The sequence below is a fragment of the Antechinus flavipes genome, chromosome 3, assembly GCF_016432865.1.
Source record: "Antechinus flavipes isolate AdamAnt ecotype Samford, QLD, Australia chromosome 3, AdamAnt_v2, whole genome shotgun sequence".
NCBI lineage: Eukaryota > Metazoa > Chordata > Mammalia > Dasyuromorphia > Dasyuridae > Antechinus > Antechinus flavipes.
Genome location: NC_067400.1, coordinates 425,874,414 through 425,900,870, shown reverse-complemented (window position 1 = coordinate 425,900,870; position 26,457 = coordinate 425,874,414). Strand labels below are relative to the sequence as shown.

Here is a 26,457-nt window from a genome sequence, read left to right as displayed (position 1 = left end):
AGCTTAGTTTCTTGTTTAGTCTTTGGATTGAGTTCTGAAAAGGGACAATTGAGGTTCCCCACTAGTATAGTTTTGCTTTCTATTTGTGTTACTCACTTAAATTCTTGTTTAAGAATTTGGATATTTGTGCATATATATTTAATATTGATATCACTTCAGTGTTTATGGACCAGCTTGTTACAGTGTGGTTTGCAAACCCTTATAGAATTTTGCAGCTGAAAGTGGGAGTCATAAAATGATGATTCATTATCAGTAAAAGTTTGATTTGTATACTCATTTTATGCACCTATATATCCAAGGTCAGATGAAAATTCATCCTGTGAAAAGGGGTCATAAATGGAAAAAGTTTAAGAATCCCTGCTCAATGTACCTTTTAGCAAGATGTAGTTTCCTTCCTTATTAAGTTTATTTCTACTTTCACTTTGTCTGAAAACAGAATTGCTAACCTTGCTTTTTAAAAATAATAATAATAAATTATTATTAATAAATAATTGTAATTAATTGATAAATAACAATAATAAATAAAATAAAACATGATAGATTATGCTCCAGTTCCTTATTTTTCCTCTCTGTGTGTATTTTTGCTTCAAGTGTGTTTTTTTGTAAACAATATATTGTAAGATTTTGGTTTTTGATCAACTGTGCTAATTGCTTCTGTTCTATGGGAGAGTTGATCCCCTTCACATTCAGAGTTATGATTATTACCTTTGTATTTCTTTCCATCCTATTCTTCCCCCTGTTTATTCCTATCTGCTTTTACCCTTTCCTCTTTACCAGTATTTTGCTTAAACCATTTTGCCTGACCTGCTCTCCCTTCTGTTGTTCTTCCCTAACCTCTCCTTGCTTTACTTAATCTCTTCCTCTCCTACTTTCCTATTATGTAAGACGCATTTTTATATTTAAATGATTGTGTATATTATTCCCTCTTTGAGCCAATACTGATTAGAGTAAGGTTCAAGTGATGGCCACTGCTGATCCTCTTAGCTTCTCCTACACTGTAATAGATCTTCCATATCTTTTTTTTGTGTGTGAAATAAATGGAACTATGCTACTTCTTTCTCATCTCTTGATTTTTTGATGTCATTTTCTCAAATTCACCTTATACTCATACCCTATGTCTATGTATTTTCCTTCTAGTTATACTATTAGTGAAACATTTTTTTAAAATGTAAAGTATCATTTTCCCATATAGGGATATAAATAGGTTAGCTTTATTGAATCCCTTATGTTTTCTCTGCTTTTTACCTGTTTATGATTCTCATGGGTCTTGATATTAGAGGTCAATTTTTGATTTAGTTTTGATCTTCTCCCTATGAATATTTTAAGCATTTCTATTTCATTTAATGACCATTTCCCCCCTTGGTGTATTATGCTAAATTTCACTAGGTAGCTGATTCTTGGTTGGAATTGTAGGTCCTTTGCCTTTCAGAATATTATGTTCCATTACCTCTGTTATGTTAATGTTGTAGCTATCAAGTCCTATGTAATCTTGATTGTAATTTATCCATATTTGATTTTTTTTCTGATGGCTTGTAACATTATATCATTGACCTGATAGTTTTGAAATTAAGATAATATGTTACATAAAATTTTACTCTGGGAACTCTTTCTTGTACTGATTAGTGGATTCTTTTAATGCCTATTTTACCATCTGGGTCCAGAATATTAGGGTAGTTTTCCTTGATAATTTCTTGAAAGGTGCTGTCCATATCCTCTATTCTGTTATGGTTTTCAGGTAGTCCAGTAATTTTGATATTGTCTCTCTTACATCAATTTTCCAGGTCAGTTGTTTATCCCACAATATATTTTACATTCAATTTTTTCATTCTTTTGAATTTGATGGATACTTGATATCTCATAGTTATTAACTTCACTTGCCTAATTCAAACTTTTAAGGTGTTGTTTTCCTCAATTAGCTTTTTTGTCCAAATGTACTCTTTAAGAATTGTTTTCTTCAATGGAATTTTTTTTTTAAATCTCCTTTTTTAATTTGGCCAGTTCTACTTTTCAGGCAGTTTTCTTATCTGCTAATTTTTTTTTCTCCATAATTCTCTTGCAACACTCTCATTTTATTTGTTACTTTTCTGTTTACATCTCTTGTATGTGGGCTATTGCATGATTTTTTGAAATAACTTCCTATTTTCTTAGGAGTTTGCCAATAAGTGTTTTGACAGTATTGTCCTCTTCTGAGTTTGTATCTTGATCTTCCCTGTCATTATAATAACTTTTATGGTTAGGTTCTTTTTTATTGTTTTTTTGCTCATCTTTTTTCCCCACTTCTTTTAAATTTGAGCTCTACTTTTAGGGTGGAAAGCGTGCCATCCCAGGCTTCTTATGTCAGTAGCTGAAGACCATGTCTGTTTATATGATGCTGGACTGGTGTGACTCTGAGGCTCAAGGGGATCCTCTTATCTGGTGCTGTACTGAGGGAGAGGGAAGTGGGCTGGCACTTCTAGAGGTTACAGGGGTCTGGCAGCTTACATATTGATGAGCTGGAGTCCTGGTGGTAGTGTCTGAAATGTGCTGATACTCAGTGAGGTGTTTTGCATTTCCTAGGGCTACACTGAAGCACATGATGGTCTGGCTACTGGAAGATGCCTGTTTGCTCAGGGATACTCTGAAGCACATAGCATTCATTCCAGGAGTTAAAGTCCACAGGTTCCCATGGCTATGCTAAGTCACATGGCAGGTGGTCCTGCTACTGGTGTTTTCCTGCTCCACCATACTGGATGGCAAGATATTTTACTGGTTTGCTGAGGCAGATTGCTGCTAGCTTTCTGGGTAGCTTCCTGTTCTGCATAACATATTTCTTCTCCCATCTTACCTGAAAAAGATGTAATCTTTGAAGTTTCCTGTGCTAAAAGAGTGTTTCGCCTTGTCTCCTTGCTGTTCTAGGAGTTATTTTATGGTTGCCCAGAGGCGAACATAGGAGAGTTAAATATATAATATAAGAATAAGAATAAGTAAATATATATATATATATATATATATATATATATATATATATATATATATGTAGCCAATTTTATCCCACTGTATTCAGTTAGTTGTTCTCTCACTACCTTCCACATCTCCAGCTCCAAACTCTCTTCCTTAAGGAGCCAAGGAAACATGCACTCCAGAGCATCTGAGAACTCAACATCATATTCTGAATTACCAACAATCTAATAACCCAACTAAGCATGCTTCATGCTTCCCTTGGGAGGGAGGTTCTTTTGTTAGTATTTGCCCCATTTTGCCTGAAAAAAAAACAAAAGTGACTAGTTTAGCCTTTACCAAATCTTTCCACTTCCCTATTTTTATACATAGCTTATTCCTGGGTCACAGGGACTCCTCCACAAGTCGAGCTGCTGTGTGTAGGTCCTGACCTAGGGCCCCACATTTAGGCCCTAAATGTTGAATGCTTTCTAGAGCCCCCTCATTGGGGTGCCAAAATATACTGTAAAGACTAGCTCTGGAGGGTCTCAGGACCATCATGAGTCCTTTGCTTAATGGAGGAGTGATGAGAAAAGAATATCATCTGCTTTCAGTTTAAAGTTGGCAATTTAAAACTTTATAGATGTTACCAACTGAGACTATTGGCCATGACTGACTAAAGATGTATGTACACAATATATACACATATGTTTCACATACATATTTATAATATGCATATATATAAACAAATATAACATATGTACATATGTGTATATTTGTATATGTATACACATAGAGACACATGATAAGAGGTAATGTGATTATTTCTAACCCATATTCCCCTCTTTCCAAACTTGGAGTTAAATTTGGATGGTTAAATATCTGCCTAATTTTTTTCTTTTGTTTTATTACATCATGTCCTTGGCAGAAAAAAAAAAGAAAGAAAATACAAATTGAATCTCTCAACAATCTCTCTATAGTATGATAACCTGGTCTCATCTGTACATACCAATGATCTCAGAAATTTGGAGCATTCTTTAGAAATGTATGTATACACATATGCCTCAATTCACATATGTCCCAATATATAAACTGGTAACTAACATCAACTCAATATTTCATAAGAATAAATTTCAAATAATCCATTAAAATGATACAAAATCTCATAGCTTCTAATTCTACAAAAGAAGTGATCTCAAAAAGCATAATTTACTTTCAAAGACAAAATTATTCCAAAGAAGAAGAAAAGTTATGTGTGCCTGGTGAATGTCCAGTGAACTATGTTTTTAAAGATATGAATGGAGGATGGATGCAAATAAAAAATAAGAGGGAAAGAATAAGTTTTAAAATGACCATGAGAAAGTAATGTCAGGAATAATAAACTCAAAATGTCTGAATCTTTCTATAAGCATAAAGAACAAAAACAATGGAATTATTAGTTGTTTTTTTTTTTTTTTTGGATTAGGAATTACACTTAGGGATAGAAAGGATGAGATTATCAGACCATGGGAAGATTGCAGAACTATTATATATTTAGCTTATTTCAGACAGGAAATATATAACAAAGGAAAAAAAATAACAAGAAATTGTAGAGGGCCACAGATAGTGGGGGAACTCTGGGTGAGGTATGAACTTTTCATCCCAGAGGGAATCTGCTAACAATGTCTGGTTCAATTCCCCAACTCCTCTAAGGGCTCTCAGTCTTGTTGAGAAGTCAGAAAGCAGTGACAACCTGTGTTGCAATTAAAGCAGAGTGATACCAAGTGGCAAAGAGTCAATCTACATATAATAGCAAGTTGTTTATGTGGTCCCGCATGCAAGTGTATGTAGTTGGCACATGCACAGTGTTGCTTTGATTATATAAGGATATTAGGGTATATAAGGCTGAAAGAATTTGGAATAAATGGACCACTCATGTGATACTCACTTCATTACTCCTCCACTAAGACCAAGGACTCGGGCTGGTCCCGCGATCTTCCAGAGAGCTAGTTCTGACCGCATATTTTAGAACCCTAGTGTGGGGGCTCTGGAAAGCATAGTTTGGCACCCCAACTTGTGATCTCTAGAAAGCACACAACATTTGCTACCTAAACGTGGAGCCCCAGATCAGGCCCAACATACCACAGCTTGACTGACCCAATGGGCTGAGTTCAGCAGAGGAATTGACTAGGGTATGTGTAAAAATAGGTAAGTGACAAGATTTAATAAGTGCTAAAATAGTCACTTTCATTTTTTTCAGCCAAAATGGGGCAAATGCTAACAAAAGAATCTCTTTCCCAGGGGAAGTATGAAACATGCCTAGTTGTGTTAGTAGAGAAGCAAGGTTTGTTGTTAATTTAGAAGCAGATCACAGAGTTCTCAGGTGCTCTGGAGCAGGGGTCCTCAAACTTTTTAAATAGGGGGCCAGTTCACTGTCCTTCAGACTGTTGGAGGGCCGGACTATAGTAAAAACAAAAACTTTGTTTTGTGGGCCTTTAAATAAAGAAACTTCATAGCCCTGGTTGAGGGGGATAATCATCCTCAGCTGCCGTATCTGGCCGGGGGCCGGGCTGTAGTTTGAGGACCCCTGCCTGGAGTGTAAGTCTCCTTGGTTCTCTAAGGAAGAGAGTTTGGAGCCAGAGATGTGGAAGGTAGTGGGAGAACAACTAACTCAATACAATGGGATAAAATTGGCTTTAAGGAATCCCACGTATAAGAAAAAAGAAAAAGAAAAAATTTTTAGCTTCAGATGTCAAATAAGGAAGTATCACAACTAAAACAAACAGAGGGTTGGTGCTCATAGCTGTGGAAGATATAGCATAGAGGAAAGAACTAAGGAATTTTTTTTTTAGTATTTTGTTTTTTATATTGTTTATTACTGTTCTAGGAGGTTTGAGGGCCATGGAGAGTTGGATTGGAAAGTAGATAAAGATTACTCTGGGAGATTTGAGGGGCATGGTGCTTCCCCATTTCTCAGCTCACCTTCATTTCCCCCTAAGCCAGCTCATGAGCCCTTATCATATCTTCTGCCTTCTGATTCTCCTCTCTCAACTCCACCTTCATGGGTGGGAGGAGGAGGAACAGCAGAAGGGGTGATGACACTATAAGCTCCTCTAGCAAAGTTTTGTCCTCCTATGCACTGAGGCAAGAGGCAAGGCTCTTTTGAGAAGAGCCGTTTTACTGCAGTTAGGATTACTATTGAGCACTTTGACTTTTTAGGCAAGACTGCTGTTGAAGGCATGCCAGCCCTTACACCTATCCTCATCCAATGGAAAATCGATATACCAGTGTGGGTGGAATAGTGGCCTTTAACCAGTGAAAAAATTCAGGTCTTATTAGATATGGTACAGAAACAGCTTGGCCAAAGACCCCTATAACCTTCTCTAAATCCTTGGAATTCCTTTGTATTTGCTGTAAAAAAGAAATCTGGAAAATGGAGTGTGTTGATTGATTTCAGAAAAGCAAATGAACAGATGGAAGCAATGGGAACTGTTCAGCCTGGATTCCCATCTCCTACTCAGTTGTCTAGGGAGTGGCCTCTTTGGATTATAGACATTATATAAACATTATTGTTTCTACTCTATCCCTCTGGATAAGGAATATGTGAAAAGATTTGCCTTTTCAGTGCTCAGCATTAATTTAGCTGAACCTTATAAAAGATTTGAAGACAGTTTTGCCACAGGGAATGAAAATAGCCCTACCATGTGTCAAATGTATGTGGCTGCTGCTCTTACTCCAGTAAGAAAAGCATTTCCAAAAGTTATGCAATTTCATTATATGGATGATATCTTCAGATGTGCACCTGAGGAGCAAATGTTAGAAGCATATCTACAAAAGATCAGAGAAACTAAGAAACTACTAATTGTATATAGCCCCAGAAAAAAAGAAATAAAGGCATACTCCTTTTCAATATTTAGGATATGAAGTATATCCTAAGGTACTTACAGTACAAAAACTTTCTGTAAGAAAAAAGAAGTTGAACACTTTAAAAGGCTTTCAGAAATTGATACGGGATATCCAATGGATGCATTCAGTGTTAGGCTTAACTACTTATCAATTACAACCATTGTATGACATTTTAAAGGGAGACACTGCTTTAGACTCACCCTGCCAGCTTACAAAAGAAACCTAAAAGGTTCTGAGAGAGGTTGTACTGGCTTTATCCAATGTGGTTGAAATAATCACTCAAACCTTTGGAAAGATCAGTTTTTGCTACAAAAGAGGAACCTACATCAATCCTTCATCAAGGAGACAGTATGATCAAGTGGGTGACCCTTCAAGCACAACCAGACCAAAGCCTTATTCCTTATTATTTTTTCTTATATGTGGGATTGTGGCTAGAATCTTATTAAAAGCCATTAAGTGAGTAATAAAATTATTTAGGATAGGACCTGATAAGATATACACTTTCTAACCCAATGCACAAATTAATGTATACTTGTGAAATCATCCCAGAATGGCAAATTTTATTGGCCACACTCCAAATTTTACACATGGGTCTACCTTAAAGATAATCTGGCTATTATATAATTGGCCATGGATTTTTGAAGAAAAGTTTTCTAAGGTTCCTCTTAAAGGACCAACCATTTTTTACAGATGCTGTATATTCTCCTGCCTTAGCTATAAAAAGAGTAGTCAGAATTTTCTTTCAATATCCTCAACAGAATGAGTTATATGCAATTATATTAGCTATTACTTATTATCTAAGAGATGTAAATATAATATCTAATTTGGCTTATTCAGTAGGTGTGTTACAAAGAATTGCCACAGCCCAAATAAAATTTATAGCCTGTAACATATATCAGCTTTTAAAGGAATTTCAGGAACTAGTGAGAAAATATACATGTAAGTATTACATCCTGCATGTGCTCTCTCACACAAAACTTCTAGGTCCTATTTTTCATGGAAACTCAAAGGCAGATCGCCTTCTCACCATGTTAGCCAATACTCCTTTATTTTAGGCAACCTATGAATCTCATTCTAAATATCATTAGGCTGCTCCAACTTTATGTCTGCAGTTTGAGATAACAAAAGAGGAAGCTAGAAACATAGTAAAAGCCTGTATGGCTTGCCTTTCTTTCCATGGTCCTACGCTCCCTCCAGAGAAGAACCTTCATGGTTTGAGACCCAGTGAAATTTGGCAGATGGATGTGACCCATTATAAATCTTTTGGTTGTCTTTTATCCATGTCATTGTGGATACCTTTTCAGGATTTACTTTTGCAATACCAGTAACAAAAGAGAAGGCCTGAGTGGTCACTGAATTCCTTATGCAAGGTTTTGCAGTTATGGGTATGTCACAAGCATGAAAATAGATAATGGATCTGCATATACTTCTAAACATTTTGCACACTTTTGTGCACAGTATCAGATTTCACACACTACTGACATACCTTTCAATCCTCAAGGACAGGCAATAGTAGAGAAGAGAAAGAGACACTAAGATGCTCCTCCAAAAACAAAAGAGAGGAGAAGCTACAGGTAACCTAGAGAATTTTTAAACTTAATTCTTAAAACTATTAATATTTTGATTTTTGATGAAGATGAACTGATGCAGGAGTTCAAAACCTGCAGGAATCATTAGATTCCCTGACACACGAAGTGATGGACAATAGATTGGCTTTGGATTATCTCTTGGCTACTGAAGGAAGTGAAGGAAGGTTGTAAATTGATAGTTACTTTTTATACCTTCCTTCTGGGACTAATGGAAGTCTTTTATAGTATGTTGTTTATTCATATTGTTTGTTATATTACTATTTGCTTGTATGATATTACTACTTGCTTGTGTGATACCTCCCATGATGATGGATTTATTCACTGATGTATACTTGCTTCAATTAAAAACAAAAGAAAGGGGAGACGTAGAGGGCCATAGATTGGGCGGGGGGTGGGGGTTGGAGAGGTAGGGGTGGCACTCTGGGTGAAATATAAGACCTTTCATCCCAGAGGGAAGCTGCTAATAATGTCTGGTTTGGCTCCCCATCTCCCTTATAGGCTCTCAGCCATTCTGAGAAGTCAGGGGACTGTGACAATCTGTGTTGTAATTAAAGCAGAGTGATACCAAGTGGCAAAGAGTCAATCTACAAGTTGTTTATGTGGTCCCACATGCATGCACAGTATATAGTTAGTGCATGAGCAGTGTTCCTTTGGTTATATAAGGATATTAGGGTACATAAGGCTGAGAGAATTTGGAATAAACAGGACTCCATATTTGACCATCCATGTGAGTCTCTCCTCATCACTTCTCCATTAAGACCAAGGACCCAAGCTGGTCCCGAGATCCTCCAGAGAGCTAGTCTGGACAGTATATTTTGGCATCCCAACTTGGGGACTCTAGAAAGCACACAACAGGAAATTAAGATTCAAGATAGGAAGAATGTGGTAAGAGAATAAATGACATCTCAAAATATGGAGAGACTTTGATGAGATTGTTGAACCAGTATTAATAATGTTTTGAGAAATCACAAAAGGAAAGATGTTATCATACTGGAAATAGGAAAATGTTAAAAGGAGGAAGATGAAAATAAATTCTTCAAAGGCCCCCTTATCTATTTTTTCATAATTCTCTTTTTTCAAAGCTTAGTTCAGGTATAAGCTATTCTATGAATTTTCCCCTGGTTTTCAGTCTCACATAACAAATTAATCATCATACATTTCCAGTTGGATAATAATACATTTCACATGTTTCCCTATCTTCAAATCTATTCTCCTTCTAAAAATTCCCTAATACTATTGGGGAATCACCATCCTTCTTGCATTTTTGGTCTGTAACCTAAGTATCATCAACTAGTCCATACTTAAGGTCACCCCATCTATCTAATTTGTTGCCAAATATTTTGTCTATACACATTGTATACATGATCTTTTCTTTCTTCACAGAGCTACTTGCCTAGTTAATGTCATCATCATCTCTTACCAAGGTCATTGCCATGGCCTCCTATTTATTCTCCCTGCCCTAACAGTCTTCTCAATAACTCTATATTTTTCTGACACATCAAAGCAAATTTTCTCCAATACTCTTTGATCGTGTCACCTCCTTGTTCTGTAAATTCCAGTGGCTTTCATTTATCTATACACTAAAATATAATTTCCTCTGACATCAAAATGTCTTCCAAAGCTGTCCCTTTCTTATCTTTCCAATCTTTCTTAGAATGGCATCTGGTGGCACATTGGGTAAAAGTACTGGATTTGTAATCAGGTAGACCTAAAATCAAATGTGGCCTAGATATTACTATGTGACCCTTGGCCAAATCATCAAACTTTGTCCTAACTTCTTCAACTGTAAAATAGGGATGATAATAGCATTTAATTGTGAGTGTTGTTGTGAAGTTTCAATGAGATAATATTTATAAAAGTACTTAGAGAAATACCTGACATATAAATGCTTAATTCCATTCCACCCTTTTTCACACTTTAATCCCCTTTCTGCGCAGTATAAATTAGCCAAATTGAACTCTTCACTTTTCTGCCATATAATACAACATCTCTCAAATTCAAACTTTTATATTCCTTCCTCACTTTTTCCCCTTACAATTTCTGATTTCCCTCGAAACTAAGTTTAAATACTACCTTTTTCAATAAAAATCTTTTCTGGTTCTTCCTAGCAGCTAGTGACCCATCTCATATTTCTCTTGTGTTCATTTTATTCATATCATTTACAAATTCATATCTCCAAATGCTATATCTATAATTAAAAATTTAAGGTCCTTGATGTTAGGGACTATTAAAATTTTTGTCTTTATAACCCCAGAATTTATCACGTACACAAGGCTTACTAATTCTTTGTTTATTGATAGATGGATGAATGTTTTTTTTTTTAAACTAAAAGTGTTCTCTCTCTACTCAAAATTTTCCAGAATAATTTATTTAGCACTCTCCTTAGTTTTAGTCACAATCTATTCCAGATTATACTTATTCATGTAAATGTGGTTTCCACTCCTCCACACTCTCCTGACATCCCTTATATAAGCTGGTTGGAACAGAAATGTCTGTGTGAGAATGGATGGGTATAGAGGGGTGTCCCTATTTTCTAGTACTGTAATTCAGCACAGAATAGTTTCTTAATAAAAGTTGATAGAATACAACTAGACTAAAAAAAAAAACAAAAATGAAATACTTATCTTTATCTGTTGTTTGAAATGATTCATGACAACACTAATGAAGAAGACCAAGGGGAAGAATAACCCAAAGATAATAAAGTTGATAAAGTAAAAATATACATAGAGATTGTTCTCATATTGAGGCTGACTTTCCACCTAAACAAAGAAACAGAACAGAAAATATTAGCAATATATCAATACTGATTGAGGATTTCAGCTTAATACATTGATTTTTAGCAAGAAGTGCTGTGTTAGGAGGTAGCTAGGTGGCACAGTGGATAGACCTCCAGCCCTGAGTTCAAATCTGGTCTTCCTAGCTATGTGACCCTGGGCAAGTCACTTAATCCAATTGCCTCAAACAAAAGTGCTGTCTTATTTTCTAAGGGTCACCACTTTGCTTTGCTTTAGCTTTGCATAATTATGTGGAAATAAATTAATCATTCTTAGTTTATGTCAATTAACAGTAAATGCACAGAGTAGAAACCAAAGATATTCTGAAATCTGAAAATGAAAGTTCATAATTTTTGCAAATTATATCACCTCTACCTATATGTAGAAAGAAATGCTATAAAATTAACAAAATAAATAAACATTTGAAATATAGTCATATATATGCAAATTTTGCTTATTTAACAGATTTGATAATATTGATACATTTTATTCTTTCCAAAACCTCCATTTTAAGGAGGTGGCTATGGCCAATCCCATCTTTATTTCTCTTCAGATTTACCACCAAATAATTTTATCTACTACCACAGCTTTTCACTAGGTATCTACAATTTCCTTCTCTATAACTCCCTTTTAGGTCTTGCCTTCCCAATCAGAGTAGAGGCTCTTTGAGGGATTTCTGTTAAGGGGCAGGTCACAGCTGTGAATCATGGCATCAGAAGCTTGTTGACACAGATATTGTGGACTGGGAATGAAATAAATTGGAGGCCGAGGGAAGAGGAGGGAGGTCAGAGAAGAGCAACTGCTTCTCAGTCTCCTTGTATCAACCTCTCACACGAAGAGATCCATTCTGCAGATCTGGACTGGATTTCCAACAACCACTGTCAGGTAGCTGCTATGACACAACAGATTTCTTTCTGTTTGTATTTATTATTTAACAGTGCCTGGCATATAATAACACTGATTATATAAATGGTGATAGTGCTAGTATGCTATAGTGGCAAGAGCACTTAATCATTTTCTAATTTGAAAATTTGGGTTGTGTACTGACTTTCCTACCTCCCAGCTGTATAACCTTGAGCAGATAATTTCCTTTCTTAAGCTTTAGTTTCTGAAAGATGATAAACTGTGCTACTTATCTATCAAGAATAGGTTTTGTGAAGAGCTTAGTTATCTTTAAATATGAAATGATTATAAGTGATATATTGTTCCATACTTACATCAAATGTATCAATAGCTGCATATGTGATATCTAGCCATCCTTGAAATGTGGCCTGTAAAAAATTACATTTATTAAAATATGCTTCTAGAGATGATAGGTAGGAACAAGAGATATGTCAAGTTTAGTTTCAGAGAAGTTAAAGGTCTTAGTTGAGTAATCATTGATGAGTGTGTCTCGCCACATTTTAAAATAATGCTTTAACTCAATGTGTATATCTAGTTTTAAATCCATTGCTTTTTCACCTCTTCAAAATTTCACATTTGACTCGTAAATTAATGTTAAGCTTAGGACTGCACTAAGACTTTTGGGACACTATGTATATCAGAATTAAAATCTGTATCCTGCTTTTGGTCAACAATTGCTTATCTAAATACTACATTTTGACAGTTACCACCTCTGTGACTATCAGAAATTCATTGCATATTTTGGGAAACTTGGAAAAAAGGACAACAAGGAGTAGCACATAAAAAGTGATCTTCAGAATCAGAAAGAATTGGATTCAAATTTTGCTTTGGCAATATCCGTTGCTGACCCTGGGCAAGCCTCTTAGCATCTTAGTGCTCCATTCAACAGCATAGGAGGTGTGGACTTGACTTGAAAGAGGCAATCTCCTCACTCTATAATTCCCTAAAGAAATGAAACCAAGAGTCTTATCCCTTTAATATTCTTTGGGGAAAAACACAATGAATTTACAATGTATCAACCCTCCACTTTACTAATTTATAGAATTCCTCAATTACTATTTTAAGGTACTGGCTTAAAAATCAAATAGAAACTCTGGTCCTCTAAAAGCCACATTTATCCAAATATATCCATAATTATCTCTATTTCTCTATCTATTAAAATGAATATAATCAGCTTATTTTGCAGTCCTATATTTCATTTAAATATTTAGAGCATTATTCTGTGAATAGACCCATATGCTTTACCAAAGCATATACCAAAGCATTTTGTCAAAGAGATTAAGTTAAGAACTCCTAGATGAGGGCATATGGTTGGTCTCACCACATTGATCATTAATTGTGTCACTGCATAAAATGTTCATATTTCTTTAAGTATTTAGACTATTTCTATATAAATAATCTGAAAAACAAGGGTTAAATAGAAATGAAAAAAGAATTATGGCATTTCATGTGAATATTTCATATTTTTTCTATTTTCCCCAATACTCCAACTCCACCTTTCCTAGAACACCAGGGATTAAACATGTGGATGATAAATTCTCCATACTTTGACATATATATCCCCTTGCTTATACTTGCTAGATGACAAATGTGTTGTCTTATTTTTTAATTTTCTAATTCTCCCCCAATCCTTACCCTGGTCACTAGCCACTGCTTGGAACAGTTCTAAAATCTCAAAGATATTAAAAAGAATATTCCACTTCCAAATATCAATAAAAACAGGTATGTTTCTATGAAGTATATAGGGGATAGCTTTGTATTAGCTTGTCACAATTGTTCCTTACATGAAATGTTTTAAGACTCCTCACTCTTCTTTGGATGCATTCTTATTTGTCAATACCCTTCTTGTAATATAACATTCAGAAATCAATACAATGTTCCAAAAGTGTCCTGATCAGCCAATCAGGACTAGCTAGAACTTTTGAAAAATATGTTATCAATAATGTAGCTCAAGATTGTATGAATTTTTATCTTAATATTTATGTCACTATTAGTAAAGGTTTTTTGTATAGGGATTGCTGTTATTCTAGATCTTCCTCTATTCAGTAATAGTGCATTTTATTGCTTTAATCTACATTTGAAAGTTCTTCTGCTTTAATCTACATTTGGAAATTCTTCATGTTTATTCTTCTAAAATTTCATACCATTAATTTTGTTTCATAGGATTCTGACCTGGTATCTGCTGAGTGTTATATTTTTAAATTTTTTTTAATTTTTAATTTTTTAAATTAAATTTTTGAATGTTGATCTTAAAAATATAACTTTTAAAAATATTCACATACCATTTATCCTTTCACATGTTCTATCAAGTAAGCAATTAAATAAAAAGTGTGTAAGAGAACAGTTTGGAGTAATGTATGAGTAAAGAGGATCTAGGTTTAAGTCTTTCACAGGAAACATATTGGAAATATGACTTGTATGAGTCAATCACCCTCTTAGTGCCCTGGACAAACTCTCTAAAATTTTAATTAATAGAGGAGATCCTTATTTAGATTGATGGAAGAAGTTTTCACATAAAGACTGATGAAATGATAGATTTGAACCAAAAAACAAAACAAAACCCAGAACCCTTCTCTCTCCCCCATTCTACCAAGTAGAACACTTCTGGAATGAGTCTATTAAAAATAAACCTTGGATATCTCTCTCTCTCTCTCTCTCTCTCTCCCTCTCTCTCTCTCTCGATATAGATATAGACCTAGATATATATGGCCACTTACTAATTGAAGGAGTGAAAGGTAACCATTTCCAACATTGTCAAAATTGACTTTTCCATTCTTCCATTGCACATCTCCACCATTGTTGATAATCATCCCACATTCAGAAAAATTGGTGACAATAGTCCTAGAAAGTCTTTCACCAGTTGTGGTGTTAACACATTTGAAGAACTTGCCAGCAAACAAGTTCACTCCCTTTAGGCTAAAAAATAGCCAACACATAAGGCAGACCAGAAGTGCTTTAAGGATGGATGGAACTGCTTTTAAAAAAACATACAAAACCACCTAGACAAAAAAGAAATTTATTGATATCATCAAAACATATTGACTAATTTTATCATTTGATTAACAAAGCTATTACTTTCCCAAGAATCATATTGTATTAGACTACATAAGAATAATATATAATCATGTTACATGAGAACATATAAGAATCATATTATGTATTAGGAAAGCCAAACTTATGCTTATTTTATGTGTGGCTATATGTAGTTATATGTGTGTATGTATGTGTGCATATATATGTACATGTACACATACACACACATATATATGGGTCACACACACACACACACACACACACACACACACACACACATATATATATATATGTGATTGTGTGACTCCAAACAAGTCACTTAATCTCTTAAGTGTTCTAAGCAAATCTCTAACACAGAATTGCAGAGCAGATGCCAAGCAAATCTAATACTGTAAAAAGCAGAGCCTCAATTCATGTATTGAGTATAAAAAATAGGATTTTTTCTGGAACTTTCAGATATCTGTCTTTTCTATACCAAACATTTGTATGTTATAAGAAATCTATGGGATAAAATTTAGCTTTAAGCATCTGCATCAATTTATACAATGGAAGAAGTATTTATGTTGGTTTTGAGACTACAGAAGGATACAGTTAAGCATTTTTAGAAAACATTATCTTCCACCTAGTTTATATTAACTTATTTCCATGGATAGAGTATTGTAGAAAAATTTGTTTCTTACCCTTACTTCTTCATATACAGATAAGATTCTTAGTGTCCGAAGAGATTTCAGAGCAGCAAATTTTGGGTATCCTAGATAACTGGCTACTGAACTAAACAATGAGACCTGGGAGGAAACAAGGAAAACTATTTCACAATATCATCCTGACCTCCTCTATAAAATTAAAAAGACATGAATTAAAGTAAAGCTTTTTAAACTATGGGTTGAGATCTCATATGGAGTAGTATAATTGAATGTAGGATCATGAAGTTATGATTTATTATCAATAAATGTGTGATTTGTATACTTTTTTATATACCTATATACCTGGGATTGTGTAAAATTTTTTCATGTGAAAATGGGTCATGAGTAGAAAAAGCTTAAGAAGCTTATTAAGAAAATAATCAGATTACATTGAGAAATAACACAAGATGATTTCAACTTATAGGAAAGTTCTTTTCTAACATATTTGTTTTTTTTATTTATATTTTTAATAACTTTTTATTGATAGAACTCATGCCAGGGTAATTTTTTACAACATTATCCCTTGCATTTACTTCTGTTCCAATTTTTCCCCTCCCTCCCTCCACCCCTTCCCCCAGATGGCAAGCAATCCTTTACATGTTGAATAGGTTACAGTATATCTTGGATACAATATACGTGTGCAGAACCGAACAGTTTTCTTATTGCACAGGGAGAATTGAATTCAGAAGGTATAAATAATCTGGGAAGAAAAACAAAAATGCAAGCAGTTTATATTCATCTCCCAGTGTTCTTTCTTTGGGTGTAGCTGCTTCTGCCCATCTTTGATCAATTGAAACTGAATTAGCTCTCTTTATTGAAGAGATCCACTTCCATCTTTTCTAACATATTTGAAAGAAGATACACTGATAATAATGAAATAAAAGAACAGTAATAAAAAGGGCCTAAGTAGACCCAATAGAAGTATTTTTTTTGCATTTATTATGATTAACAGTTACAGTTACACACATTTTAAAGACTTGGCATTAATAACAAAGCTATTTATAGCCTTGAAATGGATACTTTATAATTTTAAAAAATTAGATTTACTTTTATTTTTAAATATTGATATCTGTAGAAAAATCTAGTGTTACTTATCAGGTGCCTTGAAAAAAGGCTCTATTAAAATTTTATGTTTCCCATATGTAGTGCCTAAAATATCCTGAGTGTGAAATACTTAGTGTTTATTAAGATTACTTTTTATATGTAACCATAAACACTAAGCTATCTCAGTGTTCTAGATTGACCCACACTCTTTCCATCTCATATTATCTGCCCTTAAACATGATCTAAACAATCAATTCATTTAAGCAAAGGTTGCAGTGGTATTCTGGTTTCCAAAACTCGTGTTTTGCCAAAAATAGCTTAGCTTGTGACCCTGTTAGATAGAAGCTGATGGCTTTTCCCCCTTTCAGTCACATCAAAGCTTTTACGAGAACTCCATTTCTTTTCTTTTTTTAGACATATATATTTATAAAATTATCTTGCTGCACAAGAAAAATCAGATCAAAAAGATAAAAATGAGAAAGAAAATAAAATTCAAGCAAACAGCAATAAAAGAAGTGAAAATGCTATGTTCTAATATATCCTCAGTTCCCATAGTCCCCTCTCTGGGTGCAGGTGGCTCTCATCATCACAAGATCATTGAACTGCCCTGAGTTGTCTCACTGTTGAGAAGAGCCACAAGTGACGACATTTCTAAAAGACAAAAGTACAAACCAGTATGACCCAAAGGTCTTAGTGTTAAGAGGGAAAGAGGAAGTCACTGTCAAGTAATATTCAGTACTAAATTAAGGCAACACAACGATTCTAGTCAGTGCTCAAAGGAAATATAAAAGGTTAAGGGGCAATAAGTTCATTTACATGTAATTATCACAGGAAGTTCATATGTGATCTTGCCAAATTCAAGTGAAATAATTATTTTTAAATAAAGGGAATGTTTACAAAGCAAAAGTCAGTTCAGTCTATTCATTCAGGATAGCAGATACTGCCTTACACCAGGTATTCCTTCTTCTTCATTGTACTTCAACATGAGAAAAGCCATAATAAAAGTGTAGAATGATGATTATCAAGTAGATTTCAGAATTCACTGAAAAGGAAACTCACACATACATACACAGATAAGAAGACATTCTATACCATCTCTTCTCTCTAACTCCAAAGAGCAGAATTTTAATGAACTAGGAAGGTTGAAAAGCTTTGGAATTAAAATGATAGACATAAGGAAATAAATTTGTCTTTGGGGTAATTAACTGCTCACCTGGCAGACTTAGAAACATCTAGCTTTCGATCTGGCTATTTTCAATATCTTCTTCATGATTCAATGTATAACCATAGTATTCTAATAACCTTACACTGGGCAATTAGGTGGTGCTGTGGATAAAATGCAAGGTCTGGAATCAGAAAGACTACTCTTTTCTAATTCAGATGTATCCTTAGACACCTACCAGCTGTGTGATGCTGAATGTCTGTTTTTTTTTTTTGTTGTTGTTGTTGTCGTTTGTTTGTTTTTTGTTTTTTTCAGTATCTTCTGTAAAATGAATTGGAGAAGGAAATGGCAAACTGTTCTGGTATCTTTGCCAAGAAAACACCAAATTCAATCATAAAGACTGAACGATAACATCTTTAAATTTTATGATCTTTAATTATCTTGCTAAATAAAATATATTTTACTTGCACTGGGAAAAGAGAGATACCTGGAAAATTTTTAGAAAGCTTATATATGCCATCAGTTAAGTTCATTTCTGCTTGAGCTTCCAGTGTTCTTGTGGCAACAGTCTGAGTATGGGTGGAAAAAAATGAGATGGAAGTTTAACAGCAGGCCCCAAAGAAAAACCATCACTGTGGTACTTTTAAATTCTTTGAGAGAAGACTAAAAACACCATCTATGATTTTCCAAATATCCAATACATCACACATCACTAAATTATCAGTCACCAAGTAATTTTCTCATCTGTTAATCTTACAATCCATTATTAGTTACACTAGGCAGCTTAGTGGTAGAGTGAATAAAGTACTGAGTGTAGTCAGAAGACATTTTCCTGAGTTGAAATTCAAAATCAGACACTTAATAGCTGTGTGACCCTGGGTAATTCATCTGTAAAGTGAGCTGGAGAAGCAAATGCCAAACCATTCCCGTACCTTTGCCAAGAAAACTCCAAATGAAGCCACAAAGAGCTGAACATGACTGAACAACAACCAGTCTAACTAAAAACTGTGATAATGCTACTTTTGTACAACTTTCCACTCTGTCTTCTGCCTATCAATGTGAACAAGCAAAACAACAACGATAACATCAACACTAATATACACAGATGTATTAAAAATATCATATGGTCAGATGGTAAAAAAGAACTAGTGCTTCTGACAAGTCTGTTTTATTGATTCCCTTTAGTCAATTTCTTCTATTGTTTTATCTGTTTCTGTTCCTTTCTCTTGCATCTTCTTTGGTTCCTCCTAAGAAAAGGGGAGACTCTCAACTCCTGCTGGCCCTCAAGATTCATCCAGCTCCTCTTCCTTAGAATATGTAGATATATATATCTATATATATATATATACATATATATATACACATATATACGTATATATATATGTGTATATATATGTGTGTGTGTGTGTATATATATATATATATATATATAGATATATATATAGTTGGAAGTATTAGTAAGCTGATTTATCTTCTGAGAACAGGTACTGAATGACTGGAAAGGCAGGAAATTCTTTCCTCTACAATTGTACTTCTCTGCTAAGGTTTCTTCATCTTCTACACTTGCCATTCAAGACTTTACTTAACAGGTCATCTTATTGAACTTCTACTTTTTGTTGTAATGTTTCTGCAATTAGCTATTTTAGTCATTGTTTATGTGAATGTGGACTACCCATCTGACTATTACTAAATAATATAAAAGAGAAAGAAGCAAGTTGCCACACTGGATCATCTTATATCAAATGAAAAAAAGTATTTCAAAAATCTGGAAACCTACTAAAAGAGAAAAAGGGCCCCCACCTCTGCTTCTATTTCTCTGAGCTCCTCTTTGACTTCCAGAAACATTTTATTTTTTTAATAACTTTTTTTATTTTCCCAAATATATGCACAGATAGTTTTCAACATTCATATTTGCAAAACCTTGTGTTCCAAATTTTTCTCCCTCCTCCTTATCCCAGACTAGAAGCAATCCAATATGTTAAAACATTTAATTCTTCTAAACATATTTCCATATTAGTCTTGCTGTACACAAAAAAATCACATCAGAAGGGAAAAAAACATGAAAAAGAAAAAGAAAGCAAGCAAATAACAACAAAAAGGCAAAACAGAATGTTTTTATCTATGTTCAGTCTCCATAGTTTTCTCTCTCTTTGAGTATGGATGGCTCTTTCTATCACAAGTCTACTAAAATTACATTGAATTATCATATTGTTAAAAAGAGTCAAGTCCATCCTATTTCATCATCACATCATCTTGCTCTTGCTGTATAATGCTCCCTTGGGTATGCTCACTGAATTCAGTATCAGTTCATGTAAGTCTTTACAGGCTGTTTGTAGCAGCCCTATTTGTAGGGGCTAGAAACTGGAAAATGAATGGATGCCCATCAATTGGAGAATGGCTGGGTAAATTGTGGTATATGAATGTTATGGAATATTATTGTTCTGTAAGAAATGACCAGCAGGATGAATACAGAGAGGACTGGCGAGACTTACATGAACTGATGTTAAGAGAAATGAGCAGAACCAGGAGATCATTATACACTTCGACAATATTGTATGAGGACATATTTTGATGGAAGTGGATTTCTTTGACAAAGAGACCTAACTGAGTTTCAATTGATAAATGACGGACAAAAGCAGCTACACCCAAAGAAAGAACACTGGGAAACGAATGTGAACTATCTGCATTTTTGTTTTTCTTCCCGGCTTATTTATACCTTCTGAATCCAATTCTCCCTATGCAACAAGAGAACTGTTCGGTTCTAAAAACATATATTGTATCTAGGATATACTGCAACATATCCAATATATAAAGGACTGCTTGCCATCTAGGGGAGGGGGTGGAGGGAGGGAGGGGGAAAAATTAGAACAGAAATGAGTGCATAGGATAATGTTGTAAAAAAAAATTACCCTGGCATGGATTCTGTCAATATAAAGTAATTATTAAATAAAAATTAAAAAAAAAGTCTTTACAGGCTTTTCAGAAATCAGCTTGCTCGTCATAACAATAATATTCCATTACATTTGTATATTAAGGTATTCCCCAACTGTTAGGCATCCACTCAATTTCCAGTTTCTTCTCAGTACAAAAAGAGGTGCTACAAAATTTTTGCAAATATAGGATTTTTTCCCTCTTTTTTAATGATGTCTTTGAGATACTCAAAGAGACACTGCTAGATCAAAGGGTATACACAGTTTAATAATCCTTTGGGCTTACTTCCAAATTGAATTCCAGAATGGTTGTATTAGTTCACAACTCCACCACCAATGCTTTGGTATCCCAGTTTTCCCATATCCTTTCAACATTTACCATTATCTTTTCCTGTGATCTTAACCAATCTAGAAAGTGTGAAGTAGTACCTCTAAATTGGCATTTCTCCAGTCAATACTGATGTAGAATATTTTTTTCATATGACTAGAAATGGCTTTAACTTCTTCTTCTTTTTTTTTTTTTTTTGAAAATTTTCATATCCTTTAACCATTTATCAGGGAATGAATTGTAATTGCTTTATATTCTTATAAATTTGAGTCAGTTCTCTATATGTTTTAGAAATGAGGGTTTTATCATAAACACTGGCTGTAAAAAAATTTTCCCCAACTTTCTGCTTCCCTTCTAATATTGGCTGTACTAGTTTTGTTTGTACCTTTAAAAAAATTAATGTAATCAAAGTTATCCATTTTGCATTTTATAATGTTCCCTAGTTCTTCTTTGGCCACAAATTCCTCCCTTCTCTGCTGATCTGGGAGGTAGACTATTTCTTGTTCTCCTAATTTTTTTATGGACTTATCTTTTATGTCTAAATTATGAACCTATTTTGAATTTATGTTGGTAAAGGATGTTGATCATTGCCTAGTTTCTGCCATACTATTTTCCAGTTTTCCCAGCAATTTTTGTCAAATAGTGAGTTCTTATCCCAGAAGCTGGAGTCTTTGGATTTATAAATACTAGATTACTGCTGTACCAAATAGTACCAAGTAGGTTTGATGATTTTTTTTTTATAATATATTATTGGTCTGGTACATCTAGGTCTCCTTCCTTTGTGTTTTTTCACTAATTCCCTTGAAATTCTTGACCTTTTGATTTTTCAGATGAAGTTTTAATTATTTTTTTCTAATTCTATAATTTAATTTCTTAGCAGCTTGATTGGTATGCCAATGAATATGTGGATTAATTTAGTTTGAATTGCCATTTTTATTATATTAGCTTGGCCTACCCATGAGCACTTGATATCTTCCAACTGTTCAACTCTAACTTTATTTGTGCAATATGCATTTTATAATAGCGTTTATATAGTTCCTGGCTTTGCCTTGGCAGGTAGACTCCCAAATATTTATATTATCTATAGTTATTTTAAATGGAATTTCTTTTTCTATCTATTGCTGCTGGGCTTTGTTAATAACTTATAGAAATACTAATGATTTGTATGAGTTTATATCCTGCAACTTTGCTAAAGTTGTTGTTTCTAGTAGTTTTTTGTGGATTCTCTAGCATTCTCTAAATATACCATCATATTTTTGCAGAGTTATAGCTTTGTTTCGGCACTACCTCCTGTAATTCTTTCAATTTCTTTTTCTTCTCTTATTGCTAAAACCAACATTTCTAGTACAATATTGGATAATAAAAGTGATAATGGGCAACCTTGTTTCACCCCTGATCTTACTGGGAATGCTTCTAGCTTATCCCCATTATATATTATGCTTGCTAATGGTTTTAGATAGTTGGTTCTTGTCAATTTAAGGAAAACTCCATTTATTCCTGTGCTCGTCAGTACTTTTTAATGGGAATGATTTTGTATTTTGCCAAATGATTTTTCTGCATCTATATAATCTTATGATATCTGTTTGTTTATTAATATAGTTAAATATGCTAATAGTTTTTCTAATGTTGAACCAGGCCTGCACTCCTGGTATAATTTTTTTTTCATAGTGTCTTGTTCTGGTGAGAGATTGATATAAATACTTTGGTAATATTTTATTTAAGATTTTTGCATCCCTAATTTCATTAAGGAAATAATTCTAAAATTTTGTTTCCTCTATTTTGGCCCTTCCTGATTTAGGTATCAGCATCATATCTGTGTCATACAAGGAATTTGTTAGGACTCCTTCTTTTCCTATTTTCTCAAATAGTTTCTGTAGTATTGGAATTGATTATTTTTTAAATGTTAAAATTCACTTGGAGATTTTTTTCTTAGGGAGTTCATTAATGGCTCATTCAATTTGTGTTTCAAAAAATGGGACTATGTAAGCAATTTATTTCTATATTAATTAATCTGAACAATCTATATTTTTGTACGTATTCATTCATTTCTATTTAGATTATCAAATTTATTGGCATACAATTGGGCAAAATAACTCCTAAATATTGCTTAAATTTTCTCTTCATTAGTGCTAAGTTCATCCTTTTCATTGTTGATACTAGTAATTTTATTTTCTTCTTTCCTTTTTCTACTCAAATTCACCAAAAGTTTATCTATTTTGTTCATTTATTTTTCTATGGCCTTTTAATATATGTAGTATTTTGAATCATGTTCTGAAAAACATGCATTTACTATTTCTGCCTTTCTGCATTTGATCGTGAGTTTTTTATGTCCTAATACATAATCAATTTTTGTGTAGGTGCCATGTCCTTCTGAGAAAAAGGTGAGTTCCTTTCTGTGTCTATTCAATTATGTCCAGAGGGTCTGGATTCAGAATCCAGAGGATTCTATTAACCTACCTAATTTCTTATTTTTTTTTTAATTTTTTATTTAATAATTACATTATATTGACACTCGTTTCTGTTCCGATTTTTTCCCCCTCCCTCCCTCCACCCCCTCCCCTAGATGGCAAGCAGTCCTTTATATGTTGGATATGTTGCAGTATATCCTAGATACAATATATGTTTGCAGAACCGAACAGTTCTCTTGTTGCGTAGGGAGAATTGGATTCATAAGGTATAAATAATCCGGGAAGAAAAACAAAAATGCAGATAGTTTACATTCGTTTCCCAGTGTTCTTTCTTTGGGTGTAGCTGCTTTTGTCCGTCATTTATCAATTGAAACTCAGGTCTCTTTGTCAAAGAAATCCACTTCCATCAAAATATGTCCTCATACAATATCGTTGTCGAAGTGTATAATGATCTCCTGGTTCTGCTCATTTCACTTAGCATCAGTTCATGTAAGTCTCGCCAGTCCTCTCTGTATTCATCCTGCTGGTCATTTCTTACAAAACAATAATATTCCATAACATTCATATACCACAATTTACCCAGCCATTCTCCAATTGATGGGCATCCATTCATTTTCCAGTTTCTAGCCACTACAAACAGGGCTGCTACAAACATTTTGGCACATACAGGTCCCTTTCCCTTCTTTAGTATTTCTTTGGGATATAAGCCCAATAGAAACACTGCTGGATCAAAGGGTATGCACAATTTGATAATTTTTTGGGCATAATTCCAGATTGCTCTCCAGAATGGTTGGATTCGTTCACAACTCCACCAACAATGCATTAGTGTCCCAGTTTTCCCGCATCCCCTCCAACATTCACCATTATTTTTTCCTGTCATCTTAGCCAATCTGACAGGTGTGTAGTGGTATCTCAGAGTTGTCTTAATTTGCATTTCTCTGATCAATAATGATTTGGAACACTCTTTCATATGAGTGGTAATAGTTTCAATCTCATCCTCTGAAAATTGTCTGTTCATATCCTTTGACCATTTATCAATTGGAGAATGGCTTGATTTCTTATAAATTTGAGTCAGTTCTCTATATATTTTGGAAATGAGGCCTTTATCAGAACCTTTAACTGTGAAAATGTTTTCCCAGTTTGTTGCTTCCCTTCTAATCTTGTTTGCATTAGTTTTATTTGTACAAAGGCTTTTTAATTTGATGTAATCGAAATTTTCTATTCTGTGATCAGTAATGGTCTCTAGTTCATCTTTGGTCACAAATTTCTTTCTCCTCCACAAGTCTGAGAGATAAACTATTCTATGTTCCTCTAATTTATTTATAGTCTCGTTCTTTATGCCTAGGTCATAGACCCATTTTGATCTTATCTTGGTATATGGTGTTAAGTGTGGGTCCATGCCTAATTTCTGCCATACTAATTTCCAATTATCCCAGCAGTTTTTATCAAATAATGAATTCTTTTCCCAGAAGTTAGGGGCTTTGGGTTTGTCAAACACTAGATTGCTATAATTGACTATTCTGTCTTGTGAGCCTAGCCTTTTCCACTGATCCACTAATCTATTTCTTAGCCAATACCAAATGGTTTTGGTGACTGCTGCTTTATAATATAATTTTAGATCAGGTACAGCTAGGCCACCTTCATTTGATTTTTTTTTCATTAATTCCCTTGAGATTCTCGACTTTTTATTGTTCCATATGAATTTTGTTGTTATTTTTTCTAGATCAATAAAATATTTTCTTGGAAGTCTGATTGGTATAGCACTAAATAAATAGATTAGTTTAGGGAGTATTGTCATCTTTATTATGTTCGCTCGGCCGATCCAAGAGCACTTAATATTTTTCCAATTATTTAAGTCTGACTTTATTTGTGTGGAGACTTTTTTATAATTTTGCTCATATAATTCCTGACTTTCCTTTGGTAGATAGATTCCCAAATATTTTATGGTATCAACAGTTATTCTGAATGGAATTTCTCTTTGTATCTCTTGCTGTTGGGTTTTGTTGGTGATGTATAAAAATGCTGAGGATTTATGGGGATTTATTTTGTAGCCAGCTACTTTGCTAAAATTATGAATTATTTCCAATAGCTTTTTGGTAGAATCTCTGGGGTTCTCTAGGTATACCATCATATCATCTGCAAAGAGTGATAGTTTGGTTTCCTCATTGCCTACTCTAATTCCTTTTATATCTTTCTTGACTCTTATTGCCGAGGCTAGTGTTTCTAATACGATATTAAATAATAATGGTGATAGTGGGCAACCTTGCTTCACTCCAGATCTTACTGGGAAAGGTTCCAGTTTTTCCCCATTGCATATGATGCTTACTGATGGTTTTAAATATATGCTCCTGACTATTTTAAGGAAAAGTCCATTTATTCCTATGCTCTCAAGTGTTTTTATTAGGAATGGATGTTGGATTTTATCAAATGCTTTTTCTGCATCTATTGAGATGATCATGTGGTTTTTGTTTGTTTGGTTATTGATATAGTCAATTATGCTAATAGTTTTCCTAATATTGAACCAGCCCTGCATTCCTGGTATAAATCCTACTTGGTCATAGTGTATTATCCTGGTGACAATTTCTGTAATCTTTTTGCTAATATTTTATTTAAGATTTTAGCATCAATATTCATTAGGGAGATTGGTCTATATTTCTTTCTCTGTTTTCAGCCTACCTGGTTTAGGTATCAGTACCATATCTGGATCATAAAAGGAGTTTGGTAGGACTCCTTCAATCCCTACTTTTTCAAATAGTTTATATAACATTGGAGTTAATTGTTCTTTAAATGTTTGGTAGAATT

At 34.0% G+C, this 26,457-nt stretch overlaps 1 protein-coding gene across 1 annotated transcript in view; it reads right to left on the bottom strand.

The window, feature by feature from the left end:
• Positions 1–26,457, bottom strand: part of LOC127554586 (sodium channel protein type 9 subunit alpha-like) — a 128,962-nt gene that overhangs the window by 21,736 nt on the left and 80,769 nt on the right. Inside the window, exons 19-22 of the mRNA XM_051986231.1 lie at positions 15,781–15,885; positions 14,785–15,066; positions 12,382–12,435; positions 11,015–11,149 (exon numbers count right to left, since the gene is read on the bottom strand). Coding sequence (XP_051842191.1) covers positions 11,015–11,149; positions 12,382–12,435; positions 14,785–15,066; positions 15,781–15,885 — 576 coding nt within the window. The remainder of the gene's footprint in view (positions 1–11,014; positions 11,150–12,381; positions 12,436–14,784; positions 15,067–15,780; positions 15,886–26,457) is intronic.